This window comes from Dasypus novemcinctus, chromosome 4 (assembly GCF_030445035.2).
Source record: "Dasypus novemcinctus isolate mDasNov1 chromosome 4, mDasNov1.1.hap2, whole genome shotgun sequence".
Classification (NCBI taxonomy): Eukaryota; Metazoa; Chordata; class Mammalia; order Cingulata; family Dasypodidae; genus Dasypus; species Dasypus novemcinctus.
This window is the reverse complement of record NC_080676.1, coordinates 118,811,411-118,831,687: the sequence shown is the minus strand read 5'-3', so window position 1 is coordinate 118,831,687 and position 20,277 is coordinate 118,811,411. Positions and strand designations below refer to the sequence as shown.

Genomic DNA, 20,277 nt, shown 5'->3' with positions numbered 1-20,277 from the left:
CCATTTGGAGAATTCTGATCAAGAGAAAAATTCACCAAATAGATATTTAGAACTTATCAACTATGTGTAAAGTCACAATGGGAATGCAAGAGTGAACAGTACTCATGGAAATTATAGTTTAATATGGTATATACAAGCATTTTACTAATTTTAACATGAAGTTGAAGAACAGTTATAGGTAGAAAGTCATATAATAATGCAAATATCTAGAGTCTATAAAAATATAGCTCAAGCATCTGGAATTTAAGAAAAAAATAGTAATATAGCACTCCTGGGATGCTTTCTTTGCTATGTAAAAAATGCAGTGTATCACGAATAGTAAGTATCCAGTACAGTGAGTGACATATACATGTGCAGTAAATTGCAGGTATTACTATTATACTATGACTAAAATCTTTTATTATAAGAAAGGCAACTTTTTTTTTTCTAGAGGCCAACATTTTTATTGCATATTTAACTAAAATTGGAATACTCAAAGGAAGAAAACCATTGTATTGAGTGATATAGGAACAAGTTATAACACAGAAAGCCTTCCAAACTGAGTTTAGACATTTTGAATATCCATTAAGTTCACATATCAAACAAAGAATTTGAAATAGTGGTCTATATCCTCAGCCTTACTTATTTGCCTTTCATTTGCCCCTCAAACAAACATGTAATATTGCTTGCTCCACGTGTCTGCAATCAGTAAATATTCTTGTCTTTTACTCCTCTATCTGTCATTAACTCTCTTTAAAAAAAAATTATATATATATATATATATATATATATATAAAACACATATATATATTTAAAAGGTACTTAGATTACATAAATGTTACATAAAATCATAGGGGATTCCCATATGCCCTGCTTCCTCCTATCCCACATTTTTTCACATTAACAACATCCTTCATTAGTGGGGTACATTTGTTACAATTGATGAAAACATTTTGGAGCATTGCCACTAATCATGGATTATAGTTTACATTCTAGTTTGCACTTTATCCCACATAATTTTGTAGGTTATGTTAAAATATGTAATATCCTATATCTGTCACTGTAATGTCATTAGGACAATTCCTAAGTCCCAAAAAACGCCCCTGTATTACACCTGTTTTTCCTTCTCCCTGCCCTTAGAACGTTCTATGACCATTGCCTCCACATCAATGATATAAGTCCTTCCATTGCTAGAATCACAATAAATCTATATAGAATACCAGGAAGTCTAATATGGTCCACCGTTCATTCCCCAATCCTGAGGATTCTAGGGTGGTGATGGCTGCCTCTAATTGGGGGGAGGGAGGGGTTCGATGCCATGGGGCAGATAGATGGGACTCTTTTGCTTGCAGATGTAAACTCTCTCAGTGCTTGGGATGATCGTTGTTCATTATCATCTCCTTGTTAGTTGTCCTGGGTGAGTCCAGTGAGCTAGAATTGATGTTGCAACTCTGTTGAGATTCAGGTCCTAACTGGAATGTGGAAAGCCCAAAGATTTTAGTCTCTTAGATGCACATCTATCAACCCTAGTACTGCTTATTGGTTCAAATAGAAGGATCAGAAAAGTCACATTTAGGGAAACCACAACTGAGTCCATGTCTGTCACATGGGGGAGCATAAATCCCAAAATAGGGCCCTCTGGCAAGGCATCAAACTCCTGAGCTATCTGCCCTGACAATAGTGTTTGGATGTCTCCAGAGCCTTCAAGAGCCCCACTATTTGAGGTAGGATTTACTTTGGCAGTCAAAAATGAGATCCTGCTGAGACATGCATAACTGTAACCTCTGGAATGACCTCTTGACTTACTTTGAAGTTTATAAAGCTAAGAACAAAAGAATATAAACTTTAACGTTTATTTAGCTATACAAACTCATTTGTATTTACCTTTTCCCCCTTTGGTCAAAATCTTTTTCCAGTTTCATTGCTAGTTTGTGCTTGATAGTAATCACTTGGTATCAGGGAGGCTCATCCCTGGGAGTCATGTCGCATGCTGGGGGGAAGGTAATGCTTTTATATTTCAAGATCGGTTTAGAAAGAGGCCACATTTGAACAAGAAGGGCAATTTTGACCCAATGTTTTGCTATGAAATTCACCCAATAGTTACAAATTACTGTTCATAGTCTTCCCCGTATAGATTAATTTAATCCTATTGAAGTACAAGAAAATGCTAAATTCTTGGTAACTGAGCAAAGTAGAAGACCTTAAGATTTCAACAATATTGAAAACTAATAATATATAAAGCAAGATAAAATTTATAATCATCTTTGTGTCTCTAATGCAACATCAATTTCAGGGGGCTTAGGTAAAATATCTTCTCCCTAAGCAAAAGACATTCGGATGTGTGTCTTCCATTATAGAAAGCATAACAAATACCTACACAAGAAATGGCTACCTGAAATTACTAATGACCTCAGTCTTATTTTATTTTGTGATTTGGAAGCAATTCAAATCTTACATTTAAGACTTTAGATTACTTAAATGTTACATAAAAAATAAAGGAGATTCCCATATGCCCTGCTTCTTACCCTTCCCACATTTTCCCACATTAACAACATCCTTCATTAGTGCAGTACATTTGTTACAATTGATGAATGCACATTGGAACATTGCCACTTAGTGTGGATTATAGTTTACATTATAGTTTACATTCTGTCCCACACAATTTTTTAAGTTATGACAAAATATATAATGGTCTGTATCCATCCTTGCAACATCATTCAGGACAATTCCAGTGTCCCAAAAATGCCCCCATATTACACCTATTTTTTCCTCTCCCTCCCCTTGGAGGCTCCAGTGGCCAGTGCCTCCACATCAGTGATAAAAGTTCTTCCATTGCTAGAATAACAATAAATCTAGAGTAGAATAACAATAAGTCTACTCTAGTCCATTGTTCATTCCCCAATCTGAAGGAATCTGGGATGGTAATGCCCACTCTACCTCTAATTGAGAAGGGACTGAGATCCCATGGGGCTGATGGATGGGACTAACTTGCTTGCAGTTACAGACTCTCTCTATTCCTTGGGATGGGCATTGTCCATCATCACCATCTCCTTGCTAGTTATTCCGGCTGAGTCTAATGAACTAGAGAGTAGGTATTGCAGCTCTGATGAGATTCAGGGGCAAACTGGCACATGGAAAGCCCAAAGATTTAAGTTCCTCAGACATAAACCCGTAAACTCTAGTAATAACTATAGGTTCAAATAGCAGGGGTGGAAGAACCACGTGTAGGGAAACCATAAGTGAGTCCAACTTTGTCACACTGGGGAGCGTAAATTCCAAAGTAGGACCCACTGGCAGGGTACCAGACACCTGAGCTGTCTGCCCTGTCTGTAGTGTCTGGATGTCTCTAGAGCCCTCAGGAGCCCCACTATTTGAAACAATATTTGTTCAGACAGTCAATGAGACCCTGTTGAATCTTGCATAAGCATAACATCTGGAATGACCTCCTGACACACTTTGAAATCTCTTAGCCATAAAAACTCATTTGTATTTATACTTTCCTCCTTTTGGTCAATGCCTTTTGCATCCCTTTACACTCATGATAGAGAAATTAATAGCCTCTCCTCAATACAAATTGAAGATGAGCAGAGACCCAACTCTTTATTATCACCTCCACCCCCAGATTTCTACCAGGATTTGGAAAAGAAAAACATAATACAGGAAGAGAAAATGAGTAATTCATTCCTCCATCAACCAGCAGCTGTCCTAAATTCTAGCATATTTACAATGTAAAAGAGAGTAAAATCAGAGTCGGATGAGAACTTCAGTGGAGAACTGGAGTTGGGATTGTCTCAGACAGTCATAGCAGAGTTGAGATGTGCTCTTCCTGGAAGTTTTTCATGATATTCCCCTTCTCCAAGTTTACTCATCCTATTACCAGAGCAACCCTTTGACAAGCTTTAAATTTCTTTTGCCACTGCTCTAACTTATACCATTACTTCATTTTTTTTCTACTAGTATGAATAAACGTTTGTGACAATTCCTCACTTTTATTAGGTTAATGCTTGCTATTCTTATTTTGAATGAAATTACATACTATGTACGTTTCCACATTTTCACTTTTCTTTACATGTACAGATTATGCTTTGCCTTCCTAGTAAATTTCACCTCTGCAATACAATCCAAAAACCAGTAAATTTCTCCATATCTCCTTTTACCTATGAAAGTGAAATAGAAACAAAAGTTTGCTTATATTACTGCAATGCCGATCAATTTTCTCACAATGGCTGACTTGGTATCTCTAAAATACCAACTGACAGTTCTGTTTTGTTTTGTTCATGTGCATATTGGAATAAATATTGATGAAAAATGTGGTATGATATTGCCTTTTTATATTTACAGGATAATTTACCTTAGAAATAGCACATATATTATGCTATTGTGCACACATCACATTTTACTGTTAGATGGTAGGAGACATTATAAAAAAGAGTGTTTCAGATTTTTAATTTTAATAGTAAGAGAGAATATTACAGCTAGCCAGGTCTATGCTATTTGGTCTAGTAAAAAGTATCAAGCTATTAAAAGCGTCTTTCCAGCTTTTAAGAATCAATATGACTGCTACTTTCATTTCACTCAACTTTTATTGTTGATAATAAATGTCAAAATACTCAGAGATAGAAAGCGTACACACAGATATTACAGACAGCTGCATGAAGCCAAGTTTCTAAGATTTGTTTTTCTTTTAGTTATATATCCCTTTCAGAGACTGTAGGCAAATGCAGGTTCACTGTCCATATTGTATGCTGATTCTCCATTTCAGTTGGCTTGTTTACCATGGGGGAAAGTTAAATTGAATCATGGAAGATAGTCTTTCTTAGACTGTAATAAATATTTTAAATTATTTATTTAAAATATTTAACTGATGTGCAAAATATAAATTCAGTTTTAGGGTTATTTTGTATTTCACCTTAAGTTTAGTAAAATAAATAATCCAGCAATAATTGAAAACATTATGAATATCACAAAGTAATACTCCAAATTTGTTTTTTAAACTTCTCTTACCATAGTACCAAGAAAATATTATTAAAATACATACATCCCAAATCTTAAGGTATGTGTGAATATTTTTTAAATAAACGTATTCATGTCAAGGTTATCAATAATTTGAAAACCAGTGAGGACTCTCACCACATTAAAGTGAAAAGTCAACTATGCAAATATGTGGCTAAACCAAGAAGTTGGCATGCTTAGAATACTATTGAGATTAACCAGCAACAGAGCATTGTGAAGCTATGTGAATTTTTTCACTTAGTTGTTCTCTTAGATTGGGTGATACTTACATATAACCATGGAACTAAGAGAGGAAACTTCCAGCTACTATGGGTGGATGGGAAGTGGCACAGAGAAACCTGGGTTATGGACAAATGTATAGACCAGCCAACAGTAAAAAGGGGTTCAGCTAAAATCTGTTCCCTCAAAGGAAAACCAGATCTACCAGTTGGTAAATTAATTCTGTGTACTCATGATGACCATTTTTCCTTTGGAGCAGCTTTCTTTAGAAGCATAGGTGGAAAAATATGTGACGTAGGAAGTAAAGGAAGGAAAAGACATCACATGGAGCAACAAACAGTGCATTAAAAGAGTAGCCCTACAGTTGCTGCTCTCATCCCTGGTTGAGAGTTTCCAGGCAGTAAGCAACTTAGATAACTCTTAAAGCAGCCCCTTCTTTAAATTGCCGAGATAAAATGTGCCACTTATGGACATGAAATTGCAGAGAGAACAGTGATGCCTGTGGAAAAGGCATACCTCTGACTAGATAAATATGCCCTTGAACTCTGTAGAGAGAGAAATGGACTGGGATAAAATAGTGCTGACAGGATCTCTGTTTTATTAGAGAGCATTTTACAAAGTTTTATGTGAGAGGATATGTGTAAATACACTCACAGAGATGAGTCTTAATTCCATCTCTTTGTTTTAAGTTGAGTGTGAAGTGGATAAATTAAGGTATCAGTTTTCAGAGGAAAAATTTTATTCAGAGATTCCACTCTGAAGTAAATGTTTCTAGAGTACTTTGATGGACCACTGACTATAAAATGTCTACAACAAAAATTCTCATTCCTGCCTGAAAGGGGAATAGGGTCAATTCATATGAAAAATAACAATTTCATTTTAAAAATCTTTTATTATACTATTTATACAATATTTTACAACTACAACACATAATGAGGTAAGCAGAACAGAAGGATAAAATCATTGGCATTCAGAATTTCTATATTTGTTTCTGTGGTATTAAGTTTAGGTTTACAAAGGTATTAAGTTTTAGTTTACAAAGAAAGTACAGAGCTCTTCAACCCTTATATGTGTGTATTAATTGGCCTATTTGTTGGAGAGTAAAAGAATATGCAATGGCCAATGGGGAAAAATTTGGCATTAATTTTCAGAAACAAGGGCATGCCTAAGTAGAAGATAGAGATTTTATATAAAACCTCCTTTGCAGCTCCTTACTATGTGGTTTTCATAAACACTGTTAGAACATTTTGAGTGCTTGTTCTAAAATCTAAGAATCTTCCTTCATTCTTCTTTACCCTTCTTTCCAATTCATCAGCAAGCTCTGATGACATATCTTCCACACCATGCTCTCAATATGCCTACTTCTCTCCACTATCCTTTGTAGCCTAGACTTATGAAATATTTTCTAATGAGCTCCCTGCTTCCATGCTTCCTCCTCTTTAATCTATTTGCCACACAGATGTACTACATAAATGTTTTAAATGCATGCCACTTTGTATCTGTCTGCCATTTAAATTTCTCCAAAGGCATTTCATCAGTTAGTGTTAATTCCAAATGTTTAATACACTGGCTTACCAAGCCCTGCATAATACATCTGTTACCTGTATCTGTGACATCTCTTAGCCTTCTTCCCACACATATTTCTGTGTCCCAGGCCTTCTTCCAATTCCTCTAAGACATCAAGCTTATTCCTTTTTAGGGATTTTGTCTCTGCCTGGAATGCTTATCCTGGGAGGATGAGGGATGCTGTCAGGAATGCTGATGTTTAAATGGATGATATCTTGTCATTGAGAACTCACGTTAAATGAATCTTCCCATAGAGGACTCCAATTTAAAGTGAACTCCAGCCCCATTCTATCACTTCATACTAGTTATTTTAATTTAAATCATTATTTATACTTAGTTGGGTTTTTTTGCACATTTTATTGCATATGCAAATGCATATATATACATGTGTAAGAAAATGTGCATCTATTGCACATATGTATGTACATGCACACATACATATATATATATATATTCCTTGTCCACACTCTCACTAGATTATGACTTCCTTAAAGCAGAAATATTATACGTCTTGTTTATCTCTGTATGCTTACCTCTTAAAAGAGTAACTTCCAAAAAGCAGGCACCAATAAATAGTTTTTTAATGATTGAATTTGTCTCTCTATCCTCTCTCTTTTCCTTTCTTTTCAACATAAGAAACTTAAAATTATATATGCATATGCATTTATATATGTGTGAGTACACACACATACACATACACTGTGCCTGACATCTGTGGCTAAGAATTCCTCCAAAATACCTAAAATCTGGAAGTCTTTAATGGAAAAACCCTTGAAAACTAGAGTTCTCCTCCCAGGACTCTTCCTGAATAAGCAAAATCTGAGTCATATGTGATACTCTTCAGTTAACTAAATTATAGTCTTTAGCTTTCATCCCATAGTGGGAGAAGAAATGAATTACATACACTTGTTTGTCAATCCATATGTAAATGGTGCCTTATAGAGTTAAGCAGTGCACAACGTATACAATTGTGTATAGAAGAATTAATATCTCTAATAGAAACCTTCAAAATTACAAGAGTTATGCAAGTGGCTTCAAGCATGTCATTTCATACTTTTGTAAAATTAAATGATTATTTCTAATATATTTAGTCCTTAGCTAGCTGGAAATTGGATTGGTTCTTTGGAATCCTATATCATTTATCAAAAAGATAACATTTACATCTAGCCAAACACAAAATTTCCCTGAAAATTCACATCACAATGCATTAGTAACTAATATTTTACTATTTCAGAAAATGTTCCTGGAATATCTCCTACATACGAAATACTTGGCCAGGCACCATAGACACCATAGTGAATAAATAAATGTTTCCAATTTGGCCTAGACTTCTTATTGAAAGATAGAAGTCTATCTTGTGATGTGATTTCAGAGATGCTTTCAGGACCCCTGTTTAAATGTAATATTTCAGGAGATATATCCGGAAGAATATGAAATTTCACCATTACAAATATTGTACTTTGGCTTAACTGTTGTTTTCTTTATTGAGATCATATTTTAAATGTAAATAATCTGGGAAAAGTTATCAATTTATGTTACTAATTCCCTAGTAGGAGTTAATTCACTAAATAAAATTTCTTCAGGTTAAGAAAGACCTGGCTCTACCTCAGAGCTCTGAGCATTAGTAGTTATCTTCATTTGCCAGGCTGCTATAACAAATGCCACACAATGGGTTGGCTTAAACAACCATAAATTATTGACTCATGTTTTGATGAGAATAAGTCCAAAATCAAGATATGTGTAGGACTTGCTTTGTCCCCCAAATCTATAGTGTTCTGGTGTGGCTGTTGGCAACCCTTGGCTACTTAGGTGGTTCCTCTGTCTCCCATCACAAGGCAATATCCTCTCCTTTCCTTCTGCTCTTCAGTTTCCACTGAATTCTGGGTTCTTCCTATGTGGACTTGTCCAGCTCTGGACTTCCAATTCTTTCTCTCTGTAAGGCCTCTAGTAATATGGATAAAGACCCCTGTGGTTCAGGTAGTCCACCCTTAATTAAAAACAACATCTTTGAAAGTTCCTATTTAAAAAGTGTTCACACCCATAAGGACAGGAATTAAGGTTAAGTACATGAGTGTTTGTTGGGGTGCATAATTCAGTCTACTGCAGGGTACAGGTAATATGAGGACATATTAAAAGAGAAGTTCAATACTTGCTTCTTCACAAATCTGTTTAACATTATTCTTAGTCTTTTTTATGGTTTGTCTTTTGCTGCAGTGTCAAAGTAGATCTATTTATTAATATACATGCTCAAAAATACCTGCAAATATTCTCTGGTTTTCTTAAATTATAGGAATTTTATTATAACAAGTTTATAAGAATAGTCTTTGAAACATTCCCACATTTTACTTTGTCATTTAACTGAGCTTTACTATGGCAACATTTAGTGTTGTATTTGGATACATTTTGCTACTTTTAAAAATTGGCACCCAACCAACATATATGTGAAAATTAGAATTCACTAAAACTAGTGTGATGTAATAATTTCCAGTTTCAGTTTAACGGGAGATTTCTTTTTAACTTTCTATGTCCTTAGTAACATAGCATCCTAACTCCTCCCCTCAATACTTTAATTATGCCCTGAAGGTATTTGGTTCAGGATTTTGAAAGCCACTGTTATTCTTACACAGAATTTGTATGTTGTGTAAGGAAAACAAAGATAAAGATGGAAAGTATTTCTGATATGTTCCAGGGAGAGAAATACATGTAGTATCATGAATATAAAACATAGTATAAGCTAAGCAACTATATTACAGAATGAAAGGTGAACACTGGAAAAAATTAAATGAAGCAGAGAAACTTTAAAAGAGGTTTCGATCATCAACAGGTTATTTATAAATATAGGTGGCTTGATATAGAGTAAATTTTTTGTTTCCCAAAATGTTCCATTAAAATTTATTTTTATCACACACATCAATTTTTTAAGTACAATTTTTTAAAGGGAGGTATGAGTTTATTTCATTGCAATTTTGAACCTGAACAAAGAAGCTCTCTGCATTTCCTGTAGTCTTGTGAAAAAATGTTTGCCTTTACAATTGTTTGAGGGAAGAAGGTGTTTTGCTCTTGTGGTATCAACTATGCCCCATCACTTAAGAACCCGGCCAAAAGAATATATATAAATGATCAGGTCCAAATTCTGCATGCATTTTGGGATGTAAATGAAGGGATATTGTGGTCTATTGAATCTTTTGCAGATCCTAAAAAATTTTAATCTTAAATTGGCCCATTCCTGTGGGTGTGAAACTTTGATTAGATTAGTTTCAGTTACAGGCTATTTGATTAGATTACTCCAGTAAGTAGTAGCCCAGGGTGTCTTAATTCTCTTATTGGAGTCCCTTATAAATAGAATGAATATACAAAGAAAAAAGGACACAGACACAAAGAAAAACTCCTAAAATCTAAGAGAGAAAGTTCCAGAAGCCAGAAGCCGTAAGAGCAGAGAGCTGCTGGAAGCAGCAGAAGCTTCAAGGAACAGAGCCTAGAGGAGAAGCCAGAGATGGGCACAACTTCCACTGTGTGTTGCCATGTGCCTGATCACTCACAGGCGTGGCTCGGGAGAAAGCATCTCCTGATGATGTCTTGATTTAGACATTTTCCTCAGCTTTAGAACTGTAAGCTTATAAATTAATAAATCTCTGTCCTAAACCCAACCCATTTCTGGAATATTGCCTTGGCAGCCTTTAGCAAACTAGGACAGTTATGTAGAGGTTAAACTATCTGTGAAATATTTGTTATTTTATTTTTCTTTTTAAAGAAGTTGTAGATTACAGAAACGTTACATTGATTATATAGGGGAGTCTCATACAAACCACACCTTCCCCATCTCACAGTTTCCCTGTTAATAGCGTCTTATGTGAGTGTGGTATATCTGTTACAATTAATCATTGTTACTAACCATGATCTGGCTTACACTTTGCACCGTACAATTTTATAGATTTTTTCAAAATGTTTATTGGCCTGTATCCATCATTGCAAAATCATGCAGAACAATTCCCATGCCCTAAAATCTTTCTGTGTTTCATCTATTCCTCATACCCTTCTGCTTAGAACTTCTGGTAACCACTGTCTTCATATCAATGTTACAAGTTCTTCCCTTACTACAATAATAATATCTACTTTCGTCCATTGTTGTTTTACCCTTTATGTTTGTTAATTCCTCAATCTTGAGGTATTGGAGATGGTGGATCTTGTTCTGCTTCAGATTGTGAGAGCGCTTAGATCTTAAGGGACAGATAGAAGGAGCTGTTTTGTTGTAGTTTTAGTTACTCTTTGCTTTTTGGGGATCATTTTGTTAGTTGTCCTAGGTGAGTCCAATGAACTGGAGAGTAGGCTTTGGCTCCAACTCTGCTAAGATTCAGGGCTCAACCAGCATATGTGATAGAAGATTTAAGTCTCTGGACATATATTTAATGGGCATAATGCTAAATACAGGTTCAAATAAAAGGGGTTGAAGAATCATGTGTAGGGAAATTAAGAATGAGCCTGACACTGTTACAGTGGGAAATAGGCTATAATATATTTGAAGTGAAGGATAACAGAAGGGGTGCTGATTTCATGGGATTTTCTGCCCTACCTATAAAGTCCAGATAGCTCTGGAGCCCCCAGAAGCACCCCTGTTTGAGGCTTTGTTTAGTGTGGCATTTAGCGGGATCCTCCTGAGATGTGCATAAGTGTAAACCCTGTAATGAATTTCCAAATCACTTTGAAATCCCTTAGCCATAAAAACACTTTTGTATTTAATTTTTCTCCCTTTTGTTAAAGGTCTTTTCCCAAATGCATCACTGGTTGGCTCCTGGTAATTATCTCGTGGTGCCAGACCCTCAGGTATTTTGTAACAGAACCTACCAGGAAAACCCAAATTATTCAAATCTATCAAATAGTGTTTTTCTACTACATCACAACTCCCCTGTGTATATTCATATCTAAGTTTTTCTTTATAGAACTTGAAGTGTTTGGCCAAACCATCTAATGTGTGTTTAGGTAGAAAGAGCTCAGAGCTGGGGGTATCGCAGTAGGTTAGATTAAGCATTCTAGAATCATACACTTCAAAGGCATCTTTTCCTACCTTAACTTTTACATTATTTTGCCAGTTTGGAATATAAAAATATTTTAACAGAAAAAAATGTATACTTTTACCCCTAAATAAGAGACTTACTTTATTCATAAACTTTTCTTGTAATTACATAGGAATCTTGGGTACCATGACAGTTTAAAATTGCAAAAAAATTCACTTTTCAAGTACAGGTTTTCCTTTCCTTCCCTTACCCTTCCCTTCCCTTCCCTTCCCTTCCCTTCCCTTCCCTTCCCTTCCCTTCCCTTCCTTCCTCCTTCCCTCCTTCCTTCCTTCCTTTCCTTCCTTCCTTCCTTCCCTCCTTCCTTCTTTTTTTCATCTTTTTTCTTTCTTTCTTTTTTATTGTATAAGGATTCCATTTAATATGTGAAACCAGTAGATGCTATCAGAAGGCTGAAAAGGAATTCATCTAAATCTAATTTTTAAAAGGGTTCTTTCTTATAAAGCAGATGAGGTTACTATAAGACTCTTGACTGTCAAAGAGGAGTAAAACTCCATGAGTTGATGCCTTGTCAGCCCGGTCGTGTCATTTAAGTAAGAAAAGTCTTGGTGCTGTTATCCATTCTTATGTTACACTCTAAATAGGGTGTCAGAGCTGAATGTAATGGGAGCAAATAAACTTCCTTCTTTTATGCACAGGCTAGAGGAAATACATTAAATCCTTACCATTGCTTCCAGTGGTAGTACAATTAGCAGTAAGGAGGTTAGGGAGGCCTTATTATTTTTAAGGTATGGAAATGCAAATAGTTGCAATTAAAAAGACACTATCTACCTTTACACTATAATATATGTCAAATTCTTACCCTTCTGCATCTTCATTAATAATTCTTGGTTCAAATTCCCTCTTGATAATACTAGGAACAAACTGTGGGTGCAGGCAGGGCTAGTGACATAAAGAGGAAAGGAAGTGGCTGTATGGATTCCAGGCTAAATTGTAGTCGTTTTCTCCCTATTGAGTACTAGTCCTTGGAGAAAAACAAGAAGTTTGTGCTACTGGGACTCTTTAGACTTAATTTTGATTTGAAAATCCATTCTAAGTGGGCCAGAATGCCATTTTTTAAAAGAGAAACTGCCACAAAACCAAACAGGTTGACAAGTTATAAATTATTCTACACTGCATTTATAGAGAACAGAACATACCTTTAACCTGAAAAGCTCGTTATTGGAGAAAAGGTGCTGTACCACTTTTCAGTTTATTGTATACAGTGCTTGTTGGTACTGATTTCATTTTGACAAGGTTATACCAGATTTGCTACATTCCAATAAGCTCCTGTGACAAAAAATAATATTATTTTTTGAATTCCTTCATTAGAGTGTGAAAAAAGAACTAGTTACTATTATTTTGAATTGAATGGTATGATGTAGAGCTATAATACAGCCAAAAACATTGAAAATCTGCATTTGGATTTTAAGATTCTCCAGTATAATGGATTTTAATTTTTGTAAAATTATTTAGACTTGAAAATCATTATCAGGAATTCTTCAAAATCCTCTTATATGTGATAAAAGGAAAGATGAGGGGGTGATCATTTGCAAGGATTAACTATATAAGGCTCAGTTGCTGATTCCTAATATTAGAAATATCCCCTACTTACTGATATCATTACTGTTATCACCAGTAGGGGTATGATTTATCAAGCACCTGGCCAAGTTCACAGGACAAAGCTGGGTCTCCTGAGGATGCACAGAACCACACCATGTGATGCTTTCTGTCTGTTATTATCTAGATAGTTCAAGAAAAATGAAATAAATTTATGATAAGTGCCAAATGAATCTTAAACCTCCCAGTTTTCAACCAGTGATTCCATGAATAGCTTTCATGGGTATTCTTTGTACTGTGTACTTCATTAATAATAAGAATTAAAATAGTATAATTTCAAAGTTTCATTAACTTTGTACATTGCAGCAAATTTTTAAAATGTTATCATGACATCAGACATATATTTTTCCTATGCATTGTTCACTGAAGTAGAAAGATGTGGAGTTAGTGGGATATACATAACTGATTATATCCAGAGTAGAGTAGTGGGTCATGAAGTTACCTGTCATTGGCCATGTGAGTTTTGCTGGAACAGCAATAGAGAAGCAGTAGATAAATTCAAAACCATGATGGGTAATCAGAGAGAAGGGAAATCAGGTCAAACTTAGAAGTGGGGTAGCATTTTATGAGACACATCAGGGAAGGGATACTATTCCAAGATGAAAAAATAATGGGGGGTTGGGTCAAAGTGAACTTGTTCCAAGTCAGAGTAATGTTTTAAAAGACAAAGACAGAGTGAGCTATAAGGCTGGGCCTACCATTTATTGAGAAAGACAGACACATGGACATAATGTTGATATAGGATACGCATACGTAGGAGTGTGTGAAAAGCCCAGAGAAGAAAAATACTAACTCTTCAGAGAATTGGGAGGTGTTAGTCAGATAAGATTATATTTAAATTGGGACTTGAACGGTGGATGAAAGAGTGAAAACTAATGTCCTGAAAGAGGATGTGTCTTGGATCAGGAAAGCACACAGAAAGAGCTGAGTCTAGAACTTGGGGAAAGTACTTGGTATGTGTATGTGTAAGGACTGATGTCCTCTTGTGTTCTGGACTTAGGCTGCGATGTGCATGGTAATCTGGCACCAGAGAAAGAAAGAAAAGAAGGCAGGCATGTCTGTCCTGAGGAACTCTAAGCCCTGTTTTTATAGGAAGCTGTGTATTGTGGTTGCCTCAAAACAATAAAGGGTATGCTCTGGAGTCCTTCACATCAGAGTATGTTGGATGGGCCAGAGAGTTGATGGACTGATGAAAAATGATCAAAACAAAATTTAGCCACAGTTGCCATGGTGTCTGGACTCCTAACTTAGTTTCCTGATGAGACAGCTTTGTTGTTTAAGTTCATATTGTGCTTCTGCATGTGACTAGGTTCTTAAATAAGTAGACCAAACTATTTACATCATATTTATTTATAACTCAACATTCACTCATGAATAACAGTTTTAGCCTATGTAGATTATTTTACCCTAATATACAATTGTGCAATTGGCTGGATTTATGATTCTGTCAAATATTATTGAAATACTCCTGAAATTTCCTTTTTACATGAGAACAACACTTTAAAATGTGTATGTTATAAATGAAATGAAAAGTATTATCGGTTACAATTCACACCAGAAAATTTTGTAAGTAAATATTTTCATATCTTGGAATTTTTACTTTTTTCAATTTTCTATTAAAAAAATGCTTATATATTCTCAAGGAAGTTCCTACATTTACTATGACTTATAAAGGGTTTTTTTGGTTTGTTTGCTTTAGATAAAGAATCATGTGTCTGTATGAATTCGTTTTAATATTTTGTTGAAACTGTCAATTATAGCAAGTTTTACCCATTTTAGTATATAGTGAAAAAGAGAATCCCCTCAAATAAAACCTACTGGAAAAAGAAATTTAAACACATAAAAACAAACTCAAAGAAATCAGTGCTATATATTTCTATACATTGTGATCAAATATTTTAACAGATTAAAAACAATTGTTAAAAAATAATTAATTTAAAAAACAATTGTTACATTAAAGTACAACCAACATTTCTCAATAATTATGTTTTTAACCCTAATATTGAAGAACCTTAGTGAAATCTCTCTTGTTTGCCTTCAAATTATACCTAAGTAATTTATCCATATTTACATTCTCTGATCAGATCTAGACTGATAAAACCTGTTACTCTCACTTAGTTCACTTATAAAAAAACCTTTTATCTAGAAGATATTTTATGAATTACCAACTCTTAAAGTTTTATGCTTTAAATGTAGATATTATATTTATGCCTTAAAGATAATAGAGTTAATTTTCTTTGTAAGTTTTAAATGCTAAGCTTCCTAATATTATTCGTAACCTCTTTTTTATCAGGTAAATTCAATAGCAGTTGATTAAAATGATAGACTCCAAGGAAAACAGCAATAAAAAAAAAACTGAGGTCCTCTTTTGCATTGTGAAAATCAGAGATGAAAAATGTGTGTAGTTGATTGAGCTATTATTTTTGAATATTAACATTCACAACTTATTTGTTATATACCATCAATTTGACTAATTTTTATTTCCAGCTATCTTATTTTCCATGTTCAAGATTCCTTTGAATACTATAGAATGCTATCATGTAATACATAAAGGTCTGCTAAAATTGGCAAGACACATTAAGCACATTATTTATATTAATTTGACTGCTGATTATTTTGTTTTATGGATTACAGTAGCTTTATCCTTTAGAGAATTTTTTTTTAAAGATGCATCATTTTCCATAATAAAAAACAATTGGCCTCCAGGAGAGTGGCTGTAGCTCAAGTGGTTGAGCACCTCCTTCCCGTGTACAAGGTTCTGTTCTGGGTTTAATCTCCAGTAACTCCTAAAAGCAAACAAATGAAAAAAACAACTTTCATTGGGGAGCAGATGTAGCTCAGTGGTTGAGCACCCGCTTCCCATATACAAGGTGCTGGGTTTAATTCTTAGTACCAACTAAAATAAAACAACAAAAGCTGGCTTCCATTTTCTACCCTATACTATATTTGACAGAGTATCATTCATGTGAATGATATAATAGTATTCAAAAAGGTACAGGTTTCTAGATAACTCCAAAATGAGACAAATGATTAGTCATTTGTCTGGGATTTCCTATTCCATATTTCCTAATGAAAAGGAATCTCTACTTACGCAATCAGTGCCTAAATCAAAGGCAAAAATGTAAATGCATCAAGCCAGTAGTTTTGAAACAATTAGTATATAATGTCAAATGTTGGATTCTACCTGTAGGAGTAAAAACCAGAGAGTAGTGTTTGGATTTATGGAGATAGTGTAAAGAGTTTTGCTAATTTTTTCTTTGACCAGATTCACAACAAGAAGCTTTAAAATAAATGGTATTCTTAAGGAATTTGTGGAAAACCTACTCCATTTTATTCTTATGTTAAATAAAACATTTTATCTATAATATAACTCTAACTTGCATGTTTGGGTGTGTTTGTCTTGTTTGTGTAATTTTACAGATGAGGGAACTCTCCCAGTTTTTTCATCCATTTAATGAGGATAATAATAATAAACTCATAGGTTTGTTGTGATCATTTGCCACCCCCAAGAGACTGTCAATTTTTCAGTGCTCTTTACTGAGTAGGCAGAGTGTTGTAAGCCATCCTGAGCTTTCATCACTTCTCTGAAAACCTTACAGGTGAAAATGGAGAAAGTTCATAAGGAGACATGGAGGACATGATTCTCTGTTAAACACATACTACTTTCAACATAGCAGGAAATATGGGCAAAGATTTATTTTCTTAGCAAAGAAATTCATGAATTTCTCCCAAACAATTCAGGATTTTTTAAATCGTCATCATTGTTGTTATGGAATAACGGGAAAAATTCCAAATACTGTTTGGTTTTGAATACATTTTTTTTAAAAAAACAGATGATTGTACTTATGTTTTTATAAATCAAATGATGGCTGATTTTGAGACGTTATTTTTCAGATCCAAAGAAATCTTATTTTAACCTATCATCTGATGGCAAATAATTTAATATTTTATAATTTCTGATAGGTTTAGTAATATCAAGATCTTTTCATGAATTTTAAAGGAATGACTTTATTGTGTGTTCTTATGTTATATCCCTGGAAGATAATAGCCTTTTCATTAATTAAATACATATCTTTTTGAGATCCTAATGGGCAAATTATTTTGTTAACAGATGAGGAATGCATTATTTTCTATTTTAGATATTCACAAGTACTTATCATTTGAAAGTTTTTTTTTATTTTTAAGAAATGCCTTTCATTCCAGTCTGCCCATCTCCCCAAATTATTTTAGACAGTGTATCATGAAGTAAGAATTATAAAAAGTAATACACAGAAAGTACATGTGCATATATGCATGATATTTATTCTTTGTAATGATCTTAGAGCCAATTCTTCTTTATGATCATAATAATCACTCTGTAGGCAATACCCATTTTCCCCAGTGATTAATATAGTATCATTGAATTTTCAGGAGGTTGTTTTCTTAATTTGACTGGTTAGGTGGCATTTTCCCTGTTGAAAAACAGGTGTAAACATCAATACTAAACATAAGAGAGGAATCTCATGCTGTTTTTTGATGTCACCAGTATAGAGAATTCAGCAGGTAAAGCCTGAAGATTGAGTGGAACTATTTATCAGAAATAAAGAACTAGAAAATTTGGGGTGTAATTCAAAGACTTTAACTGAGAGAATGACAGGAAACCTTTTAATGGCAAAATAAACTGTCAAACACTCTAAATATATAGGGGTTGTGTGGCAAACCTGTGAAATCAAACTCTAGATAGTAATTACAAGTAATTTGTGAACAGTTTCTAATTTCCTCACTGTGTAAATTAAATGCCTATCTATTTGAGACATGATTTGACCCTTTGAGGATCTTGCTGAGGTTATTATAGCTTGACACTGATTGTATTGTTTTGTGTTCTCTGTGCCGCTCTTAATATTTTCAGCTGGTTCCAAGTGAAAGGAAGGAAGATTTTGGCAGTAAACATTAAGCTATTCTTTGTTATTTTCACTGTATTTGAATACACTGTTCAGAAACGTTGACTAATTATGGGTTGGAAGTTGAATGCTATGGTTCAAGTCTATGTTCAATAACCACTCTTGGGTCTGCCATGTGAAAATGAATCTTAAACCCTTCAGAATATTGGGTTTCATGCTAGTTGACTCATTACTTGTTAAAGACTCCTAGGTACTGCAAAATTGTTAGAAGGCGTTACCAGCTAATCAGGGTAAGAATTGCCAGACTCTAAGCTGTACATTAACATTGTTTGTCAGAAAAGGGAAGCAAAATAATAATAATAATTGGCTTCTATTTCGTTTCTAAAAATTACTCTCATCTTATTTCCTATCAAGTTTTCCTAAATTGGGGGGGAAGGGGGTCATTTAACATGCATATGCTCATTCATCCTTAACATTTCTTTAATCTTATATGGTGGTGTTATTTGTGTTTATTTCTGTATGTGTGTTTCTTTGTTTACTTCTCTGACAAAGCATGTTATTTTTTTTTACCTATCTATATTTTGCTACTGCATGAAAACGTTTTAAATGGCTCAGTGGATAAAAAAAATTCTTGTCATTTTAAATTTCACTCAAATCGTACAAAAATCTGCTTATTGGCAAATAGTGCTCCAAGTTTTTCTTTCTCTTTGTGTTGGAGCATGAAAAAAGAAGTGAAAAGAAATGACAGGAACTGTATGGTGCAATCAGTATTGTACCTGATAATCTCGTTAAGCCTATAAAAGTTAAACCTAAATAAGATATATGTATTTATAATTTGAATCATTTATGTTTCTTTTGTTTGCATGATATGATTTTGTTTTATATTTTGTTTTTTTCCACTCACCAGATGTTCCCAACACTTTGCTTCCCACTACTATCATCCCCTCCCTTACCACTGCAACAGTTACAACCACTGTAGCCATAACAACCAGCCCAACCACATCTGCAACAACCAGCAGCATAAGAGGTACAGTATGCTTCTTTGTTATGCCCTGGAAAACACATTAAATGGAGCTTTATAGGATTCTTTTTTTAAACAAGAGAAAAATTGAGATCCAGTTTTATTTAATTATGCAAAGTAATTAATTCACCTAAATTATCATGAGTTAGTGTTTGAAGATAGAATATGAGACAAACTGGTGTATTTTTTTAGTGTCATTTATCACTATGATGAATGTATTCCAGAATGTAGGTAAAAGTATATAAGATTCTACCAAGTTGGGCAAACTTTAAAACGTGAACATGGACCATTGTTTTGCCTTGCTTTGACAAAACATAAACAAAGAAATAAGATGTTCAAGGATCTAGAGGTAGCTTTTGCTTTTTTAAGATCCTAGTTTGATGTTAATGACTTATTACTCCTCTGCAACCAGTTTAAAATTCCTACAATATAGAATTCTAAAGTTGACCTAATACATGGGGTCATTGTAAACTATTTACCACACAGAAATTTAAGATAAATATTCAACATGTATGTGATCCTAAAGTGATTTGCTTAGTGTATCTACATATTCTATGACCCAAATGTTACAAAAGAAAATTTTCTAGAGTTGACTAGGATGATAAAAATTGATCTTTGGCCCCATGAGTAATTTCTAGCATCAGTGTACTATTAAGAAGTTTTGCTTTAAGGAGAGCAACCTTGAAGAAATCGAAGTTATTCTTAAGAGCAACATTTATAATTACAATGCTTTATTGAGAAATAAAGCATTCCTGAGTAGTCATTAAGTTGTTACTAATTATGAAAAAGTATAGGAAGTTATTTGAGGACATTATAGAAAAACATACTTAATTCTAGCATTTGTAATCTTCACAGAGTGTCATATTTAAGTCTGTCTTTTCCTTTCTTATTTGTATTTTGTGTCATGTTGCTTATACTAATATGTGTTAAA

At 34.1% G+C, this 20,277-nt stretch overlaps 1 protein-coding gene across 15 annotated transcripts in view; it reads left to right on the top strand.

The window, feature by feature from the left end:
• CADM2 (cell adhesion molecule 2) overlaps positions 1-20,277 on the top strand; it is a 1,196,245-nt gene that overhangs the window by 1,098,701 nt on the left and 77,267 nt on the right. For 6 of the 15 annotated variants that reach the window (XM_058296056.1, XM_058296053.1, XM_071214894.1 and 3 more), the window contains one exon: positions 19,233-19,352. The exons of the other annotated variants lie outside the window; for them this stretch is intronic. In XM_058296056.1, the coding sequence (XP_058152039.1) occupies positions 19,233-19,352 (120 nt within the window). The remainder of the gene's footprint in view (positions 1-19,232; positions 19,353-20,277) is intronic. 15 annotated transcript variants of the gene reach the window in all.